The 24,682-nt window shown below is 37.3% G+C and overlaps 1 protein-coding gene across 1 annotated transcript in view; it reads left to right on the top strand.

The window, feature by feature from the left end:
• Positions 1–6,719: 6,719 nt before the first annotated feature.
• Positions 6,720–24,682, top strand: part of LOC122071123 (AMP deaminase) — a 40,036-nt gene continuing 22,073 nt past the window's right edge. The window contains exons 1-9 of the mRNA XM_042635406.1: positions 6,720–7,400; positions 9,739–9,920; positions 18,185–18,368; positions 19,317–19,495; positions 19,605–19,656; positions 19,757–19,884; positions 20,012–20,191; positions 20,433–20,500; positions 20,596–20,738. Of these exons, the coding sequence (XP_042491340.1) occupies positions 7,019–7,400; positions 9,739–9,920; positions 18,185–18,368; positions 19,317–19,495; positions 19,605–19,656; positions 19,757–19,884; positions 20,012–20,191; positions 20,433–20,500; positions 20,596–20,738 (1,498 nt within the window). The 5' untranslated portion in view covers positions 6,720–7,018. The remainder of the gene's footprint in view (positions 7,401–9,738; positions 9,921–18,184; positions 18,369–19,316; positions 19,496–19,604; positions 19,657–19,756; positions 19,885–20,011; positions 20,192–20,432; positions 20,501–20,595; positions 20,739–24,682) is intronic.

Genomic DNA, 24,682 nt, shown 5'->3' with positions numbered 1-24,682 from the left:
AGGAAGGGTTCATAATGGATCCTACGGATAATCCCAACTTGATCAATTTGTGGCCTCATAATAAGAGTCAAATTTTGGTTCAAAATTAATACAAATTAATGGTAAAACTAGCTTGTACTTTTCTTTAATTTAAGATGCATTTTTAACCAAAATAATTTGCTCATTTCCGTTGAAATTTTAACTTCTTTTATTTTTTTCTTTTTTCTTTTTTTCTTTTTTTCTTTTTTTTTTCTGCGGGGGTTTGGGGGTGGGTGGGGTGGGGGTGGGGGGAGGGGGTTGGGATGGGGGGATTGTGGGGTACTATTATTGGATATACCATATAGCATGTAGTGAACCTTCACTAACCTTTTCTTTGGTAAGTCTTCCCAATGGATGGTTTGAAGAATGACTAACATACTATTACATACAGTGTCAATTTAGAATAGAAACCGAAAATCGAAAACCAAAACCAAAATTAGCCATCTAAAATTGAATTAAACAGTGGTTTGGTTTTAGTTTTAAGAGTTGAAGCCTTTTCACAATTTGATTCAGTTTTGATTTCATGATTTCAACCGTTGAATCAAACCAAAGTTTCTATTTTTTAACTAAGGAACTGATTAAAATTATATTCTGTTTTACTATATCAATGAATGTGAATGACAAATCCTATTTATTTTTAATGTTTGAATTAAGTTTGGTGGATTATGACCGCACCAAATAAGGGTGTTTTTGTTGGTGGAAATGTAAAAGTTGGCCTAAAACACTTAAAATATGATCTTAAGTGAATATAAAAATGAACAAGGAATCGAATATGAAACCGAATAAAAATTGAACTGAGTCGATTCAGTTTTGGTTTTGAAAAAGGTTTCTATTCTCGTTTTGGTTCAGTTTTAGTTTCTAAATATTGTATCTTGAATCAAACCAATTAGTCAAAACCGAGCCAAATGACATCCTAACTTTTACTTGATGTCCTACATTTTTTTGTAAATCGCATCATCAACTTAGATAGGAAAAACATTTTACATGGCCAAATTAAGGAGGCTTCCCTAAACAACTCAGTATTTTTTATTCAATCTCAATAATGGCTTTATCTTGATGACCCAAACCTTTAATTGTATATGTTAACTATAGAAAAATTGATGTTTATCTTTAAAACGAGTATAAGTACACAAGATCGAGCATCAGCTAATATGACAATATACAGATAAAGAAACTCAATACAAGGAAAAAGAATGGTGTCAATTCCAGGCCCACACCGGTAGGCCCGATTAATAAAGCCCGACACGTTTGTAAACAGGTAATACATGGTGCAGCCATCTAGCCCTACCGGCCCGACACATTTACAAGTCCGACTTGAACCGACCCATTTAAGTCCGACCTAGCCCAACTTCTTTAATACTACTTGTATTTTTATTTTTTTTTAATACTATTTGTATTTAGTGCTAAGGCCATGTGATATGTACAATTGAGATGGTGGTGATTGTTATCTAAACTTTCATTTTTTTCAAACGTAGTTTAATTGATTTAAACTTGCTCAATTTGGGTTGTGTAGGCACAGTTTAATTGATTTGAGTTATGTTGGGTTACAGACCGAGTACCTTAGTAACTTAGTTACTTCCATCTTTGCCTTAATCTATTTTAACTATGGGATCTTTCTTTGCTATACTCATATTTGCCTCATTTTATTGGTATTCCTTTGAAGCACATTTAAAATATCTTAAAGATGACATGTTAAAGTCCGTTTAAAGTTAAATAACCCAATTAAGGCCCGTTTATGGTAGCCCAATTAAAGCCCGAGACCGATCGGCTTGATTATCAATCGTACTATGCCCGTGCTAGCTAAACGGACGTTCAAGTTGCAGCCCTAGAAATTAGCCAAGCCCGATTAGGCCCGACCGAGACTGGCCTAGCCTGACCGATTGACACCCCTACTGAACCTAGCAGTGTCAATCGGTTCAGTTTCAGTTATTCGGTTCGGTTTTGGTTCAGTTCCAAATGATGATAAGGTGGACCATAACCGAACCGAGAAATGACTCGGTTCCCCATTTAGATACTCAAACTGATTCAATTTGGATTGGTTCGATTTTGGTTCCAATTCGGTTCTGATATGCAATTTTAATTCGGTTTTATACCTCAATCTTAATTCGGTTATGAAAATGGTTCCACTTTTGAACCATGACTATGATGGACAAAGGCCATAATGGGCTAAAGTTATAGGCCTTATGGCCATTGCTAACTACAAATTATCTTAGCTTGTAAATATGTGATGATAAATTGCAAAAAACACTTACCACAAAAAAAAAAAGAGCAATTTGGTTCGGTTTCGGTTCAAACCGATGCTTCTAACACCCTAAATTGAAACGATCCGAACCAAATACCCTACTCACATATTCAAACCGAATTTGAGCCGAACAAATTTGGTTCGGTTTAATCCGATTAATTCGGCTCGATTCAATTTTGGTATTTGATTTCGGTTTGAAATTGACACCCTTAATTGAACCAACACCCCTTTCAAACTCAAGGTGGATCAAAGAAAATTAATTTGAGTTCGGACACTAACAAACGTAAACAACCAAGAGAATATGTTTTGGTAAACAAATCTGTAGGTTGATGCACTGATGGAATAAAAAGGAGGAGTGAGAACCATAATCAAATGATGACGAACAAAATGACAATCTATCTCGATATACTTGGTACATTTGTGAAAAAAATCGTTGTGAACAATCTGAGCAATGAAAGGGAGCCTTCCACCTGGGCGATGTCCGAGGGTCTGAATGAGGTGGCAGCTTGGTACCTTGGGAGACATCTATGAGGACCACTAGACACTTGTGTCCAAGGGAGATGGGTAAGTCTCTTGACCCTTGCTATTTATTTTGGTTTTTTGATCAGTTGGCTTTGAATAAAGTGCCTATTTGATATTTCAATTTACTTTTTAGCCGATCAAGTCCTTCTATGAGAATCATTCTTATATGGGATTGATCTACACGGATGAAATCCACCCAACTGTACAAGAATGATTTTGGTACAAGAATCTGAGCCACACTCAGATTTAGAAGTTGTATTCTTCATAATAAAGCATTGTTGTCAATATGGTGTGGAGGTTATTAACTCAACCACAAGATTTATGGGTAAGAGTAATTATTAAGGCTAATTATTACCCTAACTCTACCATTATTGACCATAGGATGGTAAATAAAAAAGGTTTCTTTATTTAGGATAGGAGTGTAAGATTCTTCCTCTTCTTAAATAATTAGTTTGTCAAAGAGTTACTAGTCAATCTTTTATATACATTTGCAATGAGCCTCGGGTACATGTTTTAAGAAACTTCAGAATCCCTAGTGAGTATCATATAGCCAATAGATTAATAAAAGTTAAAGTCTTTATCAAAAGTGAGGTTAATGTTATGTACCATTAGCGTAGAAGGATTACTTAGATCTTGTAAGGAAACTGAAGGTTCATCATCGGTTCAAGGAGTCCTTTTGGAAGACATTGAATGACGGTTTAGCCACCATAGAAAAGCTTATTAAGTTTCTTTGTTCATATTTTTTGTCATTTTTGTAGAACAACAAATGAATCACACTAGCGTTTGTCCTCCCCCCTCCTCCCCCCCTCCCCCATCCCCCATCCCCCATCCCCCATCCCCCATCCCCCAAAAAAAATATTGTTTCTGTTTGTGTTTCAGGGCCATTAAGAATATGCACAAAATATTTTCGATCTTCTTTCTTTGTGTGATCTTTTGAATCTTTGGTTTGTTCTTCTTTCGTAATAATTGTGCTTTCCACAACCACTCTCTTTCACCATCTCATATTGTTAGGATCATTTATAAGTAGGTTGTTGATTATACTCTCTCATTTGATCCTCTTTCAATTATGATTTTAAAATTTGGAATGTATTAGATTAGATTGGTCAAAATCGTCCGAATTTGTTCAATAGCAGTTAATCTCAATCCAATACCGATCAACTAGAAAGGTAAGGTAAAAAAACTCTATAAAACATTTTTAAATAGAGGTAAATCCATCTGATCCAATCCAATCTTGAATGATCTGATTGAGATTGATCCCAAGTTTTAAAACTTTGCTTTTATCTGATGAATATGTGATTCTGTCTTAATGTCTATGACTAAATATCAAATATTCATATCTAGGGATCACCCAATTCTAATTTGTGATGGTTGTGGTTGGACTTTTGTTGAACTATTTATATTAAATTTTCATTGTGCTTCTATGTTCCATGGTTTTACATGAACTATGTTTATACTACTTCTAGGAATGTATCATAATGTTGCATCTCTTCCGAGACCTAGACCCTTTACCACGACTTCTGTTCATTACATATCTTGATCAACTACTATACGAAGAGAATTTCTTGCTGCAATTTGAGCAGGAAAAGGTGTTCTCTTCTTATGTCTTTAAATCCATAAGTATCGACAAAGAGCTAAGAAATCACTTGAACACCTACATCTCTTCCCATCATAATGGCATTATTTAAATTTACTTGAACAACATCCAAGGCCAAAGGCGTTTCTGTTGTAATAGAATTATTAAAGGGGTACTGTTAAACTTATCTGAAATGAATGATAGATGATGTACTTACTTTTAATATGTAGTCTTTGTATCAGGTACAGAGTTGAAACAATAGAAAGTTTCGAATGTAGGTACATACAGTAGGGTGAAGTCGTATAAGATACTTTCCTTAAGGTGTTAAAGAGCCCATAATTTGTACATACAGGGTCGACTTGCTATTTTACTTCCAAGATAAAATCACCCCATAATCACAAAGTTTGCACCCCCAAGTGTGATTAACGAAGGGAGTCCGTAAGCTATACTAAGTAACTAAAAAACGTAGTAGATATAATGTACAAGACAAACATTACTCTCAGGATTTGTTATTTTTTTCTGGCATGTAGACAGTGGGTATTTATAGGCCCAAATGTACTTGTACATCTACAAATACCTATATGTACAAGTATGTCCCTTCATACAAAGAATACACCTATTATCTATATGTATATGTCCCTTCATACAAAGGATGTACCTATTCTTTATAGGTGTCAGTGTAAGTACATATAGGTGTGTCCCTTGTATGTATCCATATGTATAAGTATATCCCTTGCATGATATTCATACATGTATGTGTACTTTAACTACTATACAGACTAATTGTTTTGAAACTTAAAACTCCAACAGTTTTAACTCCAACAGTTTTTTATTTATTTTAATTTTTTCAGGTATATATATATATATATTTTTTCAAAGGCGTCTTGCAAGGTTTACAGAAAGTAGTATTAAATGGCCTTAGGGCTTATTTAGCATTCTCATAACAATTTCTTATGTGTTTTCTATGATGGATGCAATTATAATTATAATATATATAAAGATAATCTCAGTGGCAAGTAGATTATAGGCTTTACAGCTAATAGGGCTAGAGTAGGTTATAATGACTCAACAATCCCTCTTTTAAAGGGGTTGCATGGGCCTTGCAAACTGCGCGGAGTACAGAATAGAAACTCAAGTGTATTAACTATTAAGTATTGTCGTGGCAGTACATGAAAAGGGGACAGTCCCACCAGAATAAATCGCATCGATTACCATGAAAATGACGAGGCTGGCACCACTTCCCATTTGCACGACGACCTTTGCCTTATCTGCTTATCACAAACCGACACTTGTTTTGTTCGGCCGTGTTCCCCTCATGGCCCCACCACTACCAAGTAAGGGTTCCACCTCCCACTTCAATCTTTATTCCTGAGTCCTAACCTCATTTTTAATCAAACAAAAGGAATATAAATGCAAAATTTACTAAACTACGGCAAATAATTCTCAAAAAACGGGAGGGTTTGGTTCGCCTGAAAGGCAGCGTGCATCAACAATGGGAACGTGTGTAAAAAATCAATGGGATAGGTTTCTTTACTTTTCATGAGAGGCGGGGCGATTATTTTATCCTCTCTATGTCAGGTATATGGTAAGTTTTCTTAGAGTTTGTGACTCAACCAATAGGAGAGTTGGGATAGAAGATATTGAATTCCTCTGTGACACAACAAGGCATCTGACGCACATCTAATGGCAAAAAACGCTTAAGCACGGAGCCCAAGGTGGGTGCACTCATTCCAAGGCATTTCTAGGTATTGGATATTCGCCAAACATTCTCTTGCTTCACAAAGGATCCAAATCCAAATACGAGGGGCATAAGGAGATTTTTTCAATGGGAGTAAGAGAGATAGGCATAGATTGGATATATTGCCAACATACCTAGTCTTTTCTCAAATAGAAAATTCATACAAGGTCAATGTAAGAAAGAATTTACACGTTGCACCAATGAGAAATTAAAAGATGGTATCATCCATGTGGGTCCAATTGGGTTCACTATATGGTTTTAATGCACCGTATTGGATGGGGTATTGGCCATATAGAAAATCTACAATATCGTGGTATCAGATTGCCTGTATCAAAAATACCCCTGATTTGGGATCAGCAACATGCAAAACCGATACGAGTGGATACCAATACCCAAAACCATGAGTCACTATTTTAGGCAACATTTTCACTAGGGCCACGAAAATGTTCACCTTACCCGCTTATGAGTGGTGATTGCCTTTCGCGTTGTGCAAAGCACACTGCATTACCTTTTTGGAAATCTACTTTCCACGTACCATTATTTTTTATGTGAAAATTTTATAAAAGAATCTGTACAATGGCAGCATAACGATCGTTTTACCTTCAGAAAAACAAAAAGAAAAAGAAAGTGAAAACGGTGATGGATTCTGATGATGCAAGTCGACTGATAACACAGCAGCGAATATGTCTTCTCCTCTTTCCACTTTCCTCTATAAATACTCAAAACGGACCTCGCGAGCTCTTCTAAATAATGCAGAGAGCCTTCTCGCTCTCTTGCCATTTCATTCAATCCCATTGTCTTCAACATCGTAGTGTTTAGGGTTTCAAGTCTACACTCACGGACCAGATTGAACAGAGAGATACAGAGGAAGAGAGAGAGAGAGAGAGACAGAGACTGCGTGTTTGTGATTTAGAGTTGGAGAGAAATGGATGCTTATGCTCTGCATCTGGCCATGGCGGCGCTAGTTGGAGCGTCGTTCGTGGCGGTGTCGGCATACTACATGCATCGGAAAACTCTCACTCAGTTGCTGGAATTTGCGAAGACGGTTGAGCGAGGAGATGGTGATGAGGAGGCGGTGGAGAGAGGTGACTCGCCTCAGCATTTCAGGAAGTATGGTGAGAAACGAAGGAGCCATGCGCGGCGGAAGGGATCAGGTTATCGTCGGACTTCGGCTTCGTTGCCTGATGTTACGATGATTGCTTCTGTTGATGGTGACGGGGAGGAGATGCGGAACGGTCCTCTTTCTTTTGATGACCGGAATCTTCCGATTCCGGCAGGGTTGCCTCGTTTGCACACGCTGCCTGAAGGTATGTGTACCTGTCGGACTTCTCTCCGGAGCGAAGCTTCGTCATAATTTGACGTTTTAATGGTTATCAATGGAAGGTGTAGGATCGTTTGCATTTGTTGTTTCTAAGCATTTCTAATGTATCAGACTTTCTGAATTCGCCGCTGTGTTTTTATATATGGAGAGATTGATTGGAAGAGTGATCGAGTTATGTCAGATTCGATTAAATGGCTCGTTTCTCGTCACTTGGTTGAAGATTTTTGGAAATTGATCTTCTCAAAGAACAAATGCTTACCAACTGGAAGTTGTGAGCGGGACCTTTCATCTAGTTCGGAGCATTGGAGCAGTTATCTTTGCACTATGTAGTTGTTGTCAGCGTAGAGCCAACAGGGTAGAGACCAGATAGAGGCGTAGAGTTTAGCTTGAAAATACAGCATTAACTGACTGAGAGAATTTCGCAATATCGTGTTGGCTTTACATATCATCCTTGGCTCTCTGTAACCCTCGTTTCTTTAGACCACTAAACATTGATTTGACAGAGCCCTATATCCATCAGTTCTCCTTTCGTTTCTCTCTCTTGGAAGTCTACCATGTTGAGCACTTAGGAGAAATATAGCATGAGAAATACTTCATGCCACTATAATGAGAAGAAAAAAGGGATTTTACTCTGGTTAAGTCGGCAGTTTCACTCTACAAAGGGTTTGATATTATCTTGTGAGGTCGATTGAAGTTATCATTATGACCATCATCATCTTAAAAGTTCTACATGTGCTTAATGGAATGGTTTTAGGCTTCTTTCATTTAAACATTCATATTATCTGGTTTCCTTTCTATATGTTATTTATTGAATGTAGTTTAGTTGGTTTGCCTAGAATTTTGCAGCATTTTTTTGTTTTATGAAAGTGAATTGTCTGAAGTTCCTGCTATTCGTTTCATCCTAGAAAAACCAATTGCATGATCTTAAGAAACTCCGCCAAGAACTTAGTTTCTTCCTTCTCATTTTGGAGCCATTATGGATTCAGGATTTAGCACAGGGATATGGAGATGGAGAGGGGAAATTGGTTCCTGTGCAGCTGAGTGGAAATAACTAAAAACACTTAGCATTGTGTTGATGGATATGTAGCAAATCAGAAATGGTGGCATTCAGGTAACTTAGAAGTATCACCAGCAGAATGAGAATAGTTGGTTGAGACAGTTGGCGTGTGTGCAACAAAGACCAGTAAATGTAACACTGATCAAGGGTGATATGGTGCAAGTGGGAGGCTTTGGATAACCAGGGGGTGGCTGGTGAGACTGCATCTGTTTTTGGGGATTTTGGTCTGATTGTATTCACTGTAGGTAGTGTGCTGTGTGAATTGGTAATTGGATTGGCAGAACAGGATTCATGTAGCTGAACCCAGTAGTTGCAATAAGCTTTGTTAGTATAAATGTCTGGTAAAGCATTGAAATATTATCTAGCTTACTTGTACAATAGTCAATAGGTTATACCTTTGTTTTAGCAGATGCTTGTTTGCTGCAGTACTCCAGTATGTGAATAAAGTTTCACACCTCTTTTGACTTGTTGATCTTTTTGCTTTCTCATAATCTTAACTTCCCCCTCTTTGGCATATTTTTTTCCTTCTGTTGATGATTATTGTGTTCTGACTACTTGCTCTTCTTAATTTGTTCATCTTTAATTCTGTCATTTAGATGAGTGAGATTTACCAATAGCTACATCTTGGAGGACTGAGTTCTTTTGTGTTGCAAACTGAAGTTCAAAACTATTCCTGCTCAATATTCAGTAGAGTAGATCATGTCCTTTATGCTACCGCAGTTTGGGGTTACGAGAACAAGTGTCATTCCATACTAATCCATGTATTATGTTACTTTAAGAACAAGAAACATTGTAGACATTGCCATGGAGTTTTCCCTTGACAAAATTTAGCTGTAGCATATATTTATTACTCTCACATGGTGCAAAATGATTTGATCCTTTTCTACCTTTCATTTGGTGTACTAAAATTTCCTAAGTTGTGTGGCTAGCATTGTAAATCAGAATGGGTTGATTAGGACATGTAGATTATACAAATGGCATTATGAGTGCATCTTTGAGCCAATGCCTTTCTAAATGGTTGACTGGTCAGCATTAACTAACAGCTATTATCCCGATGCTTTCAAGAAATTGTACTTACTGGTAATACTTTGTTGTTTGCCCTTGTAAAGAAAAATGAGGAATCTATTGAGGTTCCTTACCCTTGTTTTGAGCAAAGTTCCTTTACTTATGAAAGAAATGATCCATATTCATCTTCTTGAAAATCTTTTGGATTTGTTTGTTGTCATGGCCTAGTTGTGGATTTACATTAGAACAATTACCGTTTCAGGACAATCTGCTGGACGAGCAAGCTCAATTAAGAGAGGTGCACATATTATGAGACCGACTTCTCCCAAGTCTCCTGTTGCTAGTGCTAGTGCTTTTGAGAGCATAGAAGGATCCGATGAAGAGGATAACTTGACTGACAATTCTAAACTGGACAATAGCTATTTGCATGCTAATGGAGATGCTGTAAGTTCATCATGCATGTGGCTTTGTGCATGGTTATCTTGGCTTTGTGCATGGTTATCTCTTGTATACACACGTACATGTTGGGAATCCTATTCTCCCAGCTCTTAAGAAACATATTGCATTTTTGCTATTTTTTTATTTTTCAGTAATGCAGGGAGCTTGGCCCATGTGTGTGTAATGACAACTAATGCCCTTGTTTAAGTAAAAACAGAAAATGGAAGTAGGCATTTTCTTTCCAGAAGGTGATTTGGAAAATCATAAATATTGACCCAACCCAAATAAATAAATGAATAGAACTTCCTCTTTGGCTAACTCCTAATTTTAAACGGTGTACAAAGAAATGTGTGGAAATTATTCAATATTCATAAAATTACCAGGACATGACCCTAGCTGACTTGTGACTTCAATAATAAATTAATCTACGTGATCTGGCTGTTTAACAAATAAAGAAATTGTGAAAATAGACCCAAACTTCTAAAGTAAGAAAAAAATAACTTGGATCCTTTCCTTTCAAGTTTTTTATTCCTCACTTACAAATTTTCTCCACTGGACAGAATCCCAGGGATTTGAAAACCTCCCCATGTTCTTTTCTGATTGTTTCTTAGTTCCCTGCTTAAAGTGGAACTTGATTTGACTTTGAGGCTCTCTCCCTGAGAGATACTTCTTTCTCTTTACAGCTCTCTAGACATTAGAAACTGGAAACCCCTAGACACCCTTTTATTAGAGATTACATTTTCCCTCTAAAGTGCTTTTCTGTGAAGTTCATCACATGGGTTTCATTTTGTTAAATAGTCTGTTAAATTTCACTCTCCTATGCTTTTGGTCTGAAAGACTTGTTGTGCAAACACTAGCAGGAGCTCCAATAATTGATAAATGATTCTTTTGAATGGTCACAAGGAAGGTGGATGTGCAGAGGCAAGAGTCAATCCAACCTCAATTTCAATTGACAGGCCAGCAACCTGAGTTCTTTCTTTGTATCACCCATATATTCTATAATATACATTTCACCAGAAAAGCTATTTACGGACTAGGTTTTGGTTATGCAGCTGGCAAGGTATCGAGTATCAGTAGCAGGCAGCGTATCAGACATATCGAGAGACACTAAGACATGTTGGATACACTTGAGATATAAATGGAAACATCAAACATGCAAAGCTTACTAAGCACATGAACTTCTTCTTCTTTTTTTTCCAGATCATTTGAAGATCATAGAAAGGGCAAATTTATGTTTTTTTTTTCAAACAATACATAAAAATTTGAGGGATTGAGAACAATTAAAACACTCACAAATCAATCAAGAGTATCATAAATTATCTATTGACATTTAAAAAAATATATATATTAGACCATTTGAGAAACAGACTAAATTTTTTCCCTTATTATACTATTTGTTAATTTTATGAATTAGAATGAAAAATAAAATATTCAAGAATTTCTAAATATTTATGGGATTCACCCAAGTCATAGATCAATGCAAGACTGACAACATATAAAAATTCAACCAATTTTATATCTAACCATAGAAATGTAATATTTTCCATATTTTCATATTTTATTAGTTTTTTAGAAATTATCCCTAATTAAAAAGTGTACAACAGAAATTCCAATTGGAGGTTTAAAAAAAAAAAAAAAAAAAAATATCTATACAACAGATGACATAAAACCCTTGGGAATTCTATAATTTCGTTGAATTTCTAGATCCTTTAAGAAAAGTATGAACAGAATCTGGGGTGATTAAATAAATATTCTTGAAGAGGAGGGGCTTTCTGAAATTAGACTTCAAAATAGGGGATGATTTATAAATAACTTGGAGTAGGTGAGCTTTTAAACAAATATATATAATGCTGTCCTTAATTGTAAATAAATGAAATTTCGCAACCAAAACAACCAGTCATAGAAATTTTGTCCAGAACCCAACCCAACCTTACTAACTAATCAACTTCAAAATTTAGGAATAGCTTCTCCACTTCTAGTCGTCCTGGGATCAATAGATAAACCTAAAAAGGCAACCAATAAATTAATAGTAATTCATAGAATAACAACCTAGAGGCATTAGAAAACTCAGGTCTGAAACTCAATTCAGATCTCCTAGCATAGTCTTTCCACTTCAAATTCTACACCCTTGGTCACCCTAGGGTAGAGACACAACCCACAAAGTCTTGGGATGATCCAAGCAGAATCGGCTGAATCTGAGAAATTCTTCTCAGCCTAAAACTTAAGCTAGAAACAAAGCACGGCAATGTGTGCGGTGTCTCAATACAGTTTTTGTGTATCAACCTATTAATACAGCGGTTGTGTATCAATCTATATCAACCCATATCTAGTCATATCGACCGATACGGTTCATTTTGATTCACATGCCTTCCTGTTTTTCTCCCATGTTTTTGTGGTGTATCATATCGAAAGGCCAAAATTCGATATTTATTGGACCAATACAATCGATACGTGTCAGACCAATACGGTCAATGCATATCGATACTTGGTACCTTGGTGGAAGGATTGTGACAGGCTTTCATAGGGAAGTTTTGAACCAGCTTGATCAACTAATGAAGAAGAATAGATCATGGAGATCAGTATTTTGTAATGGATCTTATTCAAGCATAGAGCATTCATGCTGGATAGACCCTTTAATGGCATTGTTCTTTATATTTTCTCCTTTCTCAAGATGAATCTTGCCATTTGAAGATTTATGGTACAATTGATTTATACTAAAATTAATTGAATCATCTAGCAAGGAAAGCATGAGAGGGTTTGTGATATACGGTTGTGATACATCGAGACTACATTGATGATGAGAGTGGTGCAGATTAACCGATTTTTAAGCAAAGTGCACCATGCTTGTTGTCATTGTTGTCAACACATTCAGCTGGCCAACACACTCACCCGTACTTTGGCCTATGTACAAATGGAGAGTGGCTAGTGTGAAGAAGAGAGTTGCAAGCGGAAGAGAAGAGAAAAGGAGCTTGGCAGCACTGAGGGTATCAACCATGAGTACACCCAGGTCGACCATCAATGTGCCACAATCAACGCCGCCTGGGCCTTGGTCGACCCTTGGTCAATGTCGACTAAGCCTCAATGGGTGTCAATCCAAGGCCACTGAAGGTCGACTAAGGGCACATGTTTTATTGCTTCCAAAATGTCTTTTGCTTATAAAAAGGTTTACATGCATATGAGAAAAAGAAGAACACACCCCACTTGAGAGAAGAGAAATAGCTGCAAGGTGAAAGCCCTAGAAGATTGCCCCTACATTGTTCATTGATTGTGTACTATTGAGAGGGATTCTTCAAGCATTGCAAGAGAACATCAAGGGTTGTGAAGAGAAGACGATATGAGCCCCTCAACAAACCTAGGGCTTGTGGAGAAGGCACAAGAAGGGTTTAGTTTGATCAAGAAAGGTGTTTTGAAGCCCTACATGTGTTGAGGTGAAGCTTGGGAATGGGAAACTAGGAGAAAATCCTTGTTGTAGGTAATCTCTTTGTGTACATTCACATATTTGTATGTGTCTTAAGACTATAGGAGAAAATCCTTGTTTGATGAAATGCCAATCATTGTTTGGAGCTTGTTGGGGGCATTTGCATATGCCATTTGATTGTACCACACTGTTATTGTAAGCTATCAAATGGATGCTTGACACAGGGGCTGTAACTCCTCTGTGGTGGGTGCCACATAAAGTTGGGGGTTGGTGCTCCTTTGTATTGGGTGCTACATAAATCTAGGGGTTTGGTGCTGTTGGTGCTCCTTTGTGGTGGGTGCCCCACAAATTGGGGGTTGGTGCTCTTTGCAGTGGATGTCACTAAAAGCAATTTGTATTGTGCATTATACTTAGGCTGGATTCGGGTTGTAGCCCAAATGGTCGTTTGCATCGTGGACGTAGCTACACTGGCAAAACACAGATACTTTGTGTTGTGGATGTCTTTGTGGTTTGCCCACAAGAAGGATCTCCACATGGTCTTTATTGACTTAGAAAAAACATACGACAGAGTTCCTAGAGATTTAATTCGGCATGTCCTAGTAAAGAGAGAGGTGTTGAGTACATATGTGGATATAATTCAGGACATGTATGAAGGTGTGGTGACTAGCGTGAGATCTGTGAGAGGCCAAGACAAAGAATTTTTAGTTATAACTGGGTTACACCAAGGATCAATGTAAAGCCCCTATTTATTTTGACTTATCATGGATGAGTTAACCAAGAGCATCCTTGACGAGGTCTCCTAGTGTATGCTCTTCGGCTATTCGCCGATGACATTGTCTTACTGAGAATAAAGCAGGAATTAACTCTAAGGAGCTATGGAGATCAACCTTGGAAACAAAAGGTTTTATGATTAGTAGATCGAAGACGGAGTATATGATGTGTAATTTTAGCCATTCCATGATGCATAACGATTTGGTAAAAATTGAGGAGAGAGAAATTCCACAACGTGACTACTTTAAATATATGGGGTTAACCATAAATAAAAAAGTTGACATAGAGGATTGTGTTCTACATATAATCAAAGTGGAATGGATGAAGTGGAGAGGTGCTTTCGGAGTGTTCTGTGACCGGCTTATCCCTTTGAAGCTCAAGGGAAAATTCTATAGGACTGTTGTGTGACCATGTTGTATAGTAGAAATGTCAAATAGAGAAGCTATGTGTAGCTGAGATGAGGATGTTAAGATGGATGTGCAAGATAACTAGGAAGGATAAAGTAAGGAATGAACATAGTAGAGCTGGTTTGGGAGTTGCCCCCATTAACGACAAGCTCCGTGAATGCCGATTAAAGTGGTATGGTCATGTTCAAGGGATGCCTAAGGACGGCCCTGTAAGGAAGAGTGACTTGATTCAGATTGAAGGAGCTAAGAAAGCTAGGGGCAGGCCAAGAATGACCATAGCTGAAGTGGTGAGGAATGACATACATAGTCTCGGTCTTGTCCCAAGTATGACCCTGGATAGAGCCTATTGGAGGGCAAGGATCCATATTGCCGACCCAAGTAGCTGAGCTTCTTTTGACGTGTGTGGGCTGTGCCTCTTTCCTGATGTAGATTAATAACCAAAGTAGGCTTGTTTTATTAGGAATAAGCCTAGGGTTGGGTTCTATACATGTTGGGCCTTTGATCCCATGTGTTTTGAGTGTAATAAACCACTTTTATGGGTCTAAATGGGGGGCTCTAAGATTGAATACGGGCTTACCAGTTAGTTTTCTTTTTCATTAGTTTCCTTTTTAGTTGGGTTTGATTTGAGTTATATTTGTTTCCTTAGGAGTCAAGTTATTAATTGAGTCAAGTCATTAGTAGTTAGTTTCCTTTTTCAACTAGTTTATAATTTCAGTTTTTAGTAACTACTGTATTAGGAGAATATTTGGTTTCCTTTTTAAGGAACCTTCTACTTTGTAATTCCCTCCCCCATCATTATTATAAATAAAGGAGAGCCTTCATTACTGGAGCCACGATTTTAAGAACAAAAAAAACTCTGCTGCTGTTGCTGCAATGTCTTTGCTGAGATGCTTCTTGTGTTTGATCAAGAACAATGGGGCTGGTGTTTGATCTGGTCGACGCCTTGCGGTGAGAACCCTGGGTGGTTCTACAAGTGTTTTCTTATTCTTCTTTCAAGTATTTTCAAGCTCTGTTTTCAAGGATGTGCTGCTGCTAATTGACTCAGGTATTACTCTTCATATTCTGCCTAGAAAACTGCGCTTTTTTGTGCAATCGGCCCTGCCTTCTGTAAGTGCTAGAGACCTCTGTTAAGGCTGATATTCTAGTAGATTGTTCTTCCCCATCAGGGTGAAACTCAATCCAATTTATGGGCCATTCTGACCAACCGATTGGAAGCTACATAAAATCTCTTGGTTTTGTCTTCTAGTGATCTGTCTTGGCCAGAACTGAGATCGATTGGACTGGTTTGACTCTTGCTGTTGTGTTAGACTTTGGTTCATGGATCACAGTTGTTTTGAATCCCATTGAACTACTTTCAGTCCCTGGTTTAGTTCTAAAGGTTTTGCTGCTGGTTTGACCTGATTAGTACTGCTATATTGAAGTCGATTACTTGCTGGACTATCTTATATTATTCTAATTTTTTGTTATGTTGTTGGTTGGTTATGGTTGTTCTTAGATTAAAATATCCTGAAGCTGAGACTTTGTTAGACCCTTATCCTAGTCTACATCAAGTGGTATCAAAGGATGGCTGAGAACAACACTCCCACCTTAGCTACTATTATGGAGATGCTACAGAATATGAAAGTTGAACTGAAGGCTGAACAGTAAGCCTTGCGGACTAAACAACAAGTTATGAATGAAAGGTTATTGACTGTGGAGACCCAACCTACCCGTGGCTCTCATACACCACCTGAAGTGGAAGGCCCATTGAATGTAACTACTCAGTTGGCTAACAGGAGACCTATCCCTAATCGGAGAGCACCACAGAGGGTTCCTGTAGAGCAACCTACTTTTGAAGAACACATAAGGGGTCTAACCAAGTCTCAGCTTCAGGATCTTTTAATCTAAGAACAACTATAACCAACCCAAGAACATAACAAAAAATTAGAATAATATAAGATAGTCCAACAGACTATGGACTTCAATATGGCAGTACTAATCAGGTCAAACCAGCAGCAAAACCTTTTGAACTAAACTAGGGACTGAAAGTAGTTCAATGGGATTCAAAACAACTGTAATCCATGAACCAAAGTTTAACACAACAGCAAGAATCAAACCAGTCCAATCGATCACAGTTCTGGCCAAGAGAGATCACTAGAAGACAAAACCAAGAGATTTTATGTAGCTTCCAATCGGCTGGTCAGAATGGCCCATAAATTGGATCGAGTTTCACCTTGGTGGGGAAGAACAATCTACTAGAATATCAGCCTTAACAGAGGCCTCTAGCAACTACAGGAGACAGGGCCGATTGCACAGAAAAGGGCGGTTTTCTGGGCAAAATATGAAGAGTAATACCTGAGTCGATTAGCAGCAGCAGATCCTTGAAAATAGAGTTTGAAAATACTTGAAAGAAGAATAAGAAAACACTTGTAGAACCACCTAGGCTTCTCACCACAAAGTGTTGACCAGATCAAACGCCAGCCCCATTGTTCTTGATCAAACACAAGAAGCATCTCAGCAGAGACATTGCAGCAGCAGCAGAGTTTTTTTTTTGTTTTTAAAATCGTGGCTCCAGTAATGAGAGCTCTCCTTTATTTATAATAATGATGGGGGAGGGAATTACAAAGTAGAAGGTTCCTCAAAAAGGAAACCAAATATTCTTCTAATACAGTAGTTACTAAAAAATGAAAAAGGAAACTAACAATTAATAACTTGACTCCTAAGGAAACAAATATAACTCAAATCAAACCCAACTAAAAGGGAAACTAACTAGTAATCCCGTACTCAATCTTAGAGCCCCCCCTTTAGATCCATAAAAGTGGTCAATTACACTTAAAACACATGGGATCAAAGGCCCAACATGTATGGAACCCAAACCTAGGCTTATTCCTAATAAAACAAGCATAGTTTGGCTATTAATCTGCATCATTTCCTCTTACTGTCATCTTTCATCCTTTCATTTCTCCCCTCCCCAACTCTATGTGGACTTTTTTCCTATTTTGTTGCCTTTTTTATTGGATCCATCTACCCGACCCCATTATGTTGGGATAAGGCTGAGTTTTTTGTTGTTGTTGTTGCTCTTTGTGCTCTGAATATGGATGTGGTGAATGTGTGTCAGCTCAACGTGTGAGATTCGCCGAAGTGACGAGAAGTTTTTTTGAGACTTGTGTCACTGATTCATATCCCTCTCAGTGATGGCCTGAGTTCAACACTAATATATTGAGATCATTTAGTCATCTCTTTAGGGAAGTATGAAACTGGTGTTTGGCTGTAAACGGCTCCAATATAATGGAACATCATAACAAGGGGGTGGCAATTGTGACTTCAATGGAACATTCTGACAGGATTTCACAGCTGCCACATTGGCTTGTTAAGATTTGTATGGAGAAGGATATGAAAATAGAGCAGAGGCAACCAAAAATAAGTTACAAGTGTAGCCATCAACGAGGGCAAGTAAAAAATAGATCATCTTGTCCCTGAAAGGTGGGGACACTGATGGATCCCTCCAGCACATGGGAGGACATGATTTCCTACATTGGCAACATAATGGATGTTGATTTTTTTAGTAGTTTCTCATTACATTACCTGCCTGGTTTGTCTGTTTATGTATGTAGTATAACATATTCTCACAGTTCTTATCTTTATTGTATGTCCTTATGAACTAATGAGATTGTACTTAAACCTTCCATGAACAGGGTCAAAATCTGTCAGATCACCTGAATGCTAATACTGAGCAGAAGCCTATAGCTGCCAGCATGATTCGATCCCATAGTGTGTCTGGTGACCTGCATGGTGTGCAGCCTGACCCTGTGGCAGCTGATATTCTGCGGAAAGAGCCAGAACAGGAAACTTTTGTGCGACTTAAAATTAACCCAACTGGTAATGATAACTCTCTTTCTATTTCATTTTTTGGGGGAGGGGTGGGAGGAGTATCCTTTGTTCTCTTTCTCAAATTACAGAAACCTCTGAAGTCTTAATAGGAAACTGTAGGGTATTTGAAAATTGAATTCTCCACCTGTTTTTATATGTCTGTGCCCCTGCAAAATGTTGACTATTCTATGTTTTGTAACTGAAAGGGGATTTTGTTTACTTTTTATTTGACTTGAGTGTACAGAAGCTGTTTCACCAGCTGTGTAGCACAAAAGTATTGAGTAAAAAAAACAAATAGGAAAATAGAAAATAAGGTAGAAGAGGCATTGGTGATTGAGATCTAATATTGATCCTCAAAATAATGTTATAGGCTTTCTTTGAATCCCACTCTACGAGCAGAGATATTTTTTGCTCTTTTCAGCCTATTGAAGCCTATGGGACAACCGGACAAATAGTTCCGGACACCTTCTCCCAGTATATAATAGCAATTTTATTGATGAAAATCAAATTAGAGAACATTACACAAACAGATGAAGCATCATCACCCAAAGCGTCCCTAGATGAAAGTACATACAAAGACTGGTGACTAGTCATCGAAAGGTAAAGAATTTCAAAAGTGCCAACTCAATCTGTCCACCCCTTTGCCTAGCCAACTGATTTGCCATCTCATTTTCTGTCCTAGGGTTCCAATGGAACAAGGCAATGAGCAGTTCATCAGTGAAGCCAGAAACTTATTGTGTCTGATAACGGAAATAATAGTTGCCTTGTCTCCGTCCACCATGTTATCAAAACCCTCTCTAAAATTATTATTTTTTCTCAAAATGCCTTAATGTCCCTTCTATTTCTACATCTTGAAATCAGGCTACTTCAGAAATGAAATCTTTCAGAGATTTATTTATTTATTTATTTTTTGTCAGAGGGAAGTAATTTTTTTTTTTTAATTGTTATCGATATTAGAGGTTCCATCCCCTGATGAAGCGGAGGCCTACCTGGTACTTCAAGAATGCCTTGAGTTGCGAGAAAGTTATGTGTTCAGGGAAGCAGTTGCTCCTTGGGAGAAAGAAGTTATCACTGATCCCAGCACACCAAAGCCTAATCCAAATCCATTTGCTGTTACATCTGAGGAAAAAACTGATGTAAGTTTATCTTAATTTGTTGAAACCTCATAAATGATGCGTTATTGTATTTCCATCTAATTTGGAATTAGAATTTGTTATTCTTATTAGTTAGTCCCCCCCCCTCCAGCATTATTTTCAGATGGAAGATGGCGTTATTCATGTCTATGCAAATAAAGATTGTAAGATGCTGCCCAATCTTTTCATGTGTATTAATTACTGTTAGTGATTCAGGAGTGCCTTTTGGGATTTTTTTACCATGCTTAATTCTTTCCTTTTCAGCGGCGGAGAAGCTTTTTCCTGTTGTTGATGCAACAACATTTTTTACCGGTCTGCATCACATCCTACGAATAATTGCTGCAGGGAACATTCGAACCTTGTGTCACCATCGATTAGGTCTTCTAGAACAAGTAATTACTTCTCTGCTAATTCCCCCCCCCCCCCCCCTAATTTTTTAAGTTCTTGGTTACTTGAAATGACTCTGATCCAATGTTGTTGATGTTATATACGATTTTATTCATCATTCTCTGTGTCCAGAAATTCAACCTTCATTTGATGCTTAATGCGGATAGAGAATTTCTTGCTCAGAAAAGTGCACCACATAGGGACTTCTATAATGTCAGGAAAGTCGACACTCATGTTCATCACTCAGCTTGCATGAACCAGAAGCATCTTCTGAGGTTTATTAAGTCAAAGTTGAGGAAAGAGCCTGATGAGGTAATGAACAACATTTCCTTGTGATGGTGATTGTAATACTTTATCCTTGCATTGTACTTTAGGACTAAATAGTTGTGAACTCATTACTCTCTTGAGGCAAGTAACTTTCTCTTGCACTTTGATGATAACTGAATTCAAGGCACTCCACATACGAGCATTAAGCATATCTTTGTTTGGATTTGAAGCAAAGCTGCACTGTTATTAAACTGAGGCCCTGCAATGTCCCATTATTTTTGGTCAGGTCGTAATATTCCGAGATGGGACATATCTGACATTGAAAGAAGTTTTTGAGAGTTTGGATTTGACTGGGTATGATGACATTATCCTTTATTCTTTGATGAACTCCCGTTCGTTATGTTAAATTGTTATATTTTTGAAACTTTTCTGCCTTTTCTTTGGAGCAGGTATGACCTTAATGTAGATCTGCTGGATGTCCATGCTGACAAGAGTACATTTCATCGTTTTGATAAGTTCAATCTCAAATACAATCCTTGTGGTCAAAGTAGGCTCCGAGAGATTTTCCTCAAGCAAGATAATCTTATTCAAGGTATGCCCTGTTTAGTTTGTTTTCTTATTATCATGATGGCCTTGAGAAGGTGGACACTAAAATCAACAAGTTGTTTTCATTATAGTTTTCCGAACAAAATTCTAAGGATAATAGAATACTAAAATAACAGTTATGAATTATGGAACTGTTAATTCAAAATGCGAACATCATGATGTAGATCGAGCTGTCAAAAGGAGAGTTGAATGCTGACTCAATTTTGGTTCCGATCTGGTTCAGTTTCATTCATTGAACCAGACATTTTTCTCCAAACGGGCCAGCCAAATTGCTGATACTGTTCACGTAGGTACTTTTCACGTGAGCAGTGCCTTGGGGTCCAATATTGACAGCTGGCTCGGATGAGATGCTGCTAATACTAGTTTCTATTTTCCTTTATTGTTTTGATGTCTTGAACAATGAGCTACAATGAATAGACAATTGCTAAAAGATTTGTTTCCTTTTAGGGACATAGAGATTTATTTCCTTTTTGTATTAGCTTAGTAATGTAGAAGTAGGTTTACGCCAGGTAAACAAACTCACAATAGTTAAATAGCCCAAACCAATTCAAATCTGAACCCTCAGAAATCAGTCTTTATAGAAGCAAGAAAATAGGACCAAAAGGATAGTCAAACCTGTCAAGAAATAACCAGAAATAATGCTGAAAATTCCTTACAGCAGGAAAATAGTTCAGCAACAACACCCCCAGCTAGCAATCCCAGGCAAAGCTGGGTGTCCGTCAGAAGCAGGGAGAAATTCTGTGGTTGGAGTTTGACAGCCCAGCAGGGGCTGAAACTCTAGTCAAGTGTCCAACTTGGGTGGCCCTTGATCCCTCCAAAGGGTCTTCAAAAGTGCTGGACAGAAGTTGAGAAACAGGCCTTGTCGATTCTCCTCAAAACCCTAACTTCTGAGAAACCAATGGCTGATTTGTGGCTTTTCGTTGTTCTGCAACTATGGATGCTGCTGTACCTTTAATCGATGCTTCAAAACACTCATAAGCCTCACTCTCACAAGCACAAATAAAGAGAAACTAAGAAAGCAGAGAAAAAGAGAAGAAGATGGGTAGTTGTGGGTGGGACAATGGCTATCTCAGCCAGGGCATCTCGCCCACAGCTATCTCAGTTGTTTGTCTTCCATTCTCAAGAGAGGGAGCAAGCAATAACTGCAGTAACTTTCATTCATTCAATTGTAAAATGTGTCTACAGCAACATCTCTTTATACAGAGGTCTGAAATTACAAAATAGAAGCTTAAACTCAAATTAGAAAGTAATGCAAAAATAGATAGTAATGCAAGATAAAAACCAACTCTAAGTCTCTAACTTCTAACTTAGGAAATAAAAGGACAGCTACTAGGGACTTTCTAGAAGCTATCTCCTCCCTTGTAACAGTACCTTTGACCATTCAAAAAGCAAACACAAAACAATACAGCTGTAGAAAATCGCAAGACACAGAAATAGAGAATTCTGGACAGCTGTGACTGCTGTTCGATGGAGCAACTTGAAGGTCTTCTAGAAGCTGTAAATAACTACTAAAACAGGGAAAATAAAGGGGGCTACCTATGCTGCCAATGGGCCAGCATAGGGGCCACAAGGAATGGTTCGAACTCAGCCCAAAGGCTGGTCCAATGGCTGACTGTGCCTCTTCTTCTTCCTGTGGTAATGTAATCCATGATGAGAATCTACATCACTTAGTTGTTAAGTAATTAATTTCCCTTTTATTTGTTTATCAAGGTAGGTAGTTGTTATTTCTTTTCAAGCAAGTAGGTCAATTTGGGAGAGTTAGTTTCCTAGTTGGTTATTTCCTATTTTGTAAAGGCTTCTCAGCCTATTTAAAGACACTCATTGTAAGGATTTAAGAGAAAGAATTAATGAAGTTTATTTGTGAGTAATGGTTACTCCTAGACCTAAGATATGTTTGTTCATCAACTGAGAGAGTTGAGGGTGAGAGACCTAGGCTGAGATAGCATTCCCTATCCCCCATCAATTCCTTATCGATCTTCTTCCTTTCTTCCTTTGTTTTATCCTTGTCTACTATTTAAAGTGAGATTGAAGCCTCTAAGGCTGCGTTTGGTATCGTTTCTGTTCTAGAAACGACGTTTCATGTCAGAAACGAAAATTTCAGTTTCTGTTTCGAAACGCCGTTTTTAAACCAAAAAAGGGTGTTTGGTGAATCTGTTTCAGGAACAGTTTCAGAACAGAAAAACGACAGTTATGGAATTTGGTTAAACTTGTTTTAGAAACGTTTTTTTTTTTTTATGAATGTCAATAATTACATAAATAAGACCATAATTATAGAAATACATTATATTAAAATAATATCACAAATTGATAATGATTTAGTGACAAAATTAAAGTAGTAGTTACGAAATAAATAAAGTGGTTCCAACCCATAAAAAAAATTACAGAAAGATCAATGCCTTGTTCAAGTGTAAATTAAACATTCTTCACTTTTTGTTCAAGTCCAAAGACTTGAATGCATTGAGGAAGTCTTTTCAACTTATTTTTTTGGTCTTCTAACCCTTGAATTGACCCTTCCAGATATCCGTTCATATACTCGTTTGAATTGGACGGTTGTGTAGATGCTGTTGACGTTGATATTTCCAAATATAACGTAGGTTGTATGGTAGAGATATGTGATTCATCTTTTAACCATACAAACATACCACATCCACGATTATCAGCCTATATTGATAAATAAATATGATTAGGGTAATTGAAATTTGGTATAAATGTCAAAAAATCTAAAATTTCCTATTAGTAAAGATCAATAGTGGAATTAAATTACCCCAGTTGAGTTTGGGCAACATAAAAAATACTGTCCTTTGTTTGGACCTTTCGTCACAGCTCGTACTTTGCATTGACCTTAACCACATCTATATAAATGTAGTCGGTCCACCCACATGAAAAAATTACAAGAATTTGGACACTTGAAAAATTCTCTTCCAATATTTTGACCAGACTTGGTTGTATATTTAGTACAACTCTTTCTGCAAATTTCACAATTTGCTAACACGGGTGGAGGCATAGGAGAAGTCATCTGTATATATCATTTCAATATCATTTCGGGTTATACCTAATCCAATATATAAAAATGCCTCAAGGCAAAAATATAGGAAATATAATCCTAAATGTACGACATTCATTATAATATATCAAATGTACGACATACTTGAATAAAAAAAAGTTTCACATAATTGAATCCATAATCGTAAATGGAATATAAAAAAGTTATGACTACATAAATGTAAACACCAATCTAACCAACTTAGTAAGAACTTTCTCCAAATAACTATCTATTTTAGTTCTCAACTATTTCAGGGATTCCTTGTTATCTAGCCATTGCATTTGCAATTCTTACTCTAATGGCATTCATATCTTTTCCCTTATTTCGTTGACTTGTTTGTGTTGTAGAAAGATCATAATCTTGATGTGAGGGATTCAATTCATCTTCAGGAACTTCTTCATCTTTGTTCATTTGAACGAATTCACCATCAACAATATGCTCTTCTCTAATAAAGTTGTGAAGCCCACAACATGCAATTACTATTGATGCCTGATCTTTCACTGTGAACCCATGCATTTGCTTTAAATCTGAAATTTTTTCTTCAATACCCCAAATGTACGTTCAATGACATTCCAAAGAGATGAATGTCTGTAATTGAACAATTCTTTTGCTATTTTTGGAGATCTTCTTGGCCCTTTGTAGTCTGGTAGATGGTATCTCTCACCCCTAAATGGTGTCAAAAAACCAGTTTGGCTAGCATACCCAGAGTCGACAAGATTACTTTCCTATAAGCGAGAATTTAAATATATATTATTACTTATGACCTATAATGAAAATCTAATATACTATGTAAAATTAAATAAAATGATACTTATACCTGGAGGTGGATGTGGAAAATTCAAACCAGAATCACTCCTTGCCTGTTCAAGGACTTGACAATCATTCGC

The sequence above is a fragment of the Macadamia integrifolia genome, unplaced genomic scaffold (genome assembly GCF_013358625.1).
Source record: "Macadamia integrifolia cultivar HAES 741 unplaced genomic scaffold, SCU_Mint_v3 scaffold_18A, whole genome shotgun sequence".
Taxonomy (NCBI): domain Eukaryota; kingdom Viridiplantae; phylum Streptophyta; class Magnoliopsida; order Proteales; family Proteaceae; genus Macadamia; species Macadamia integrifolia.
Note: the sequence above shows the minus strand (reverse complement) of the source record. Positions and strands in the feature narration are given on the sequence as shown.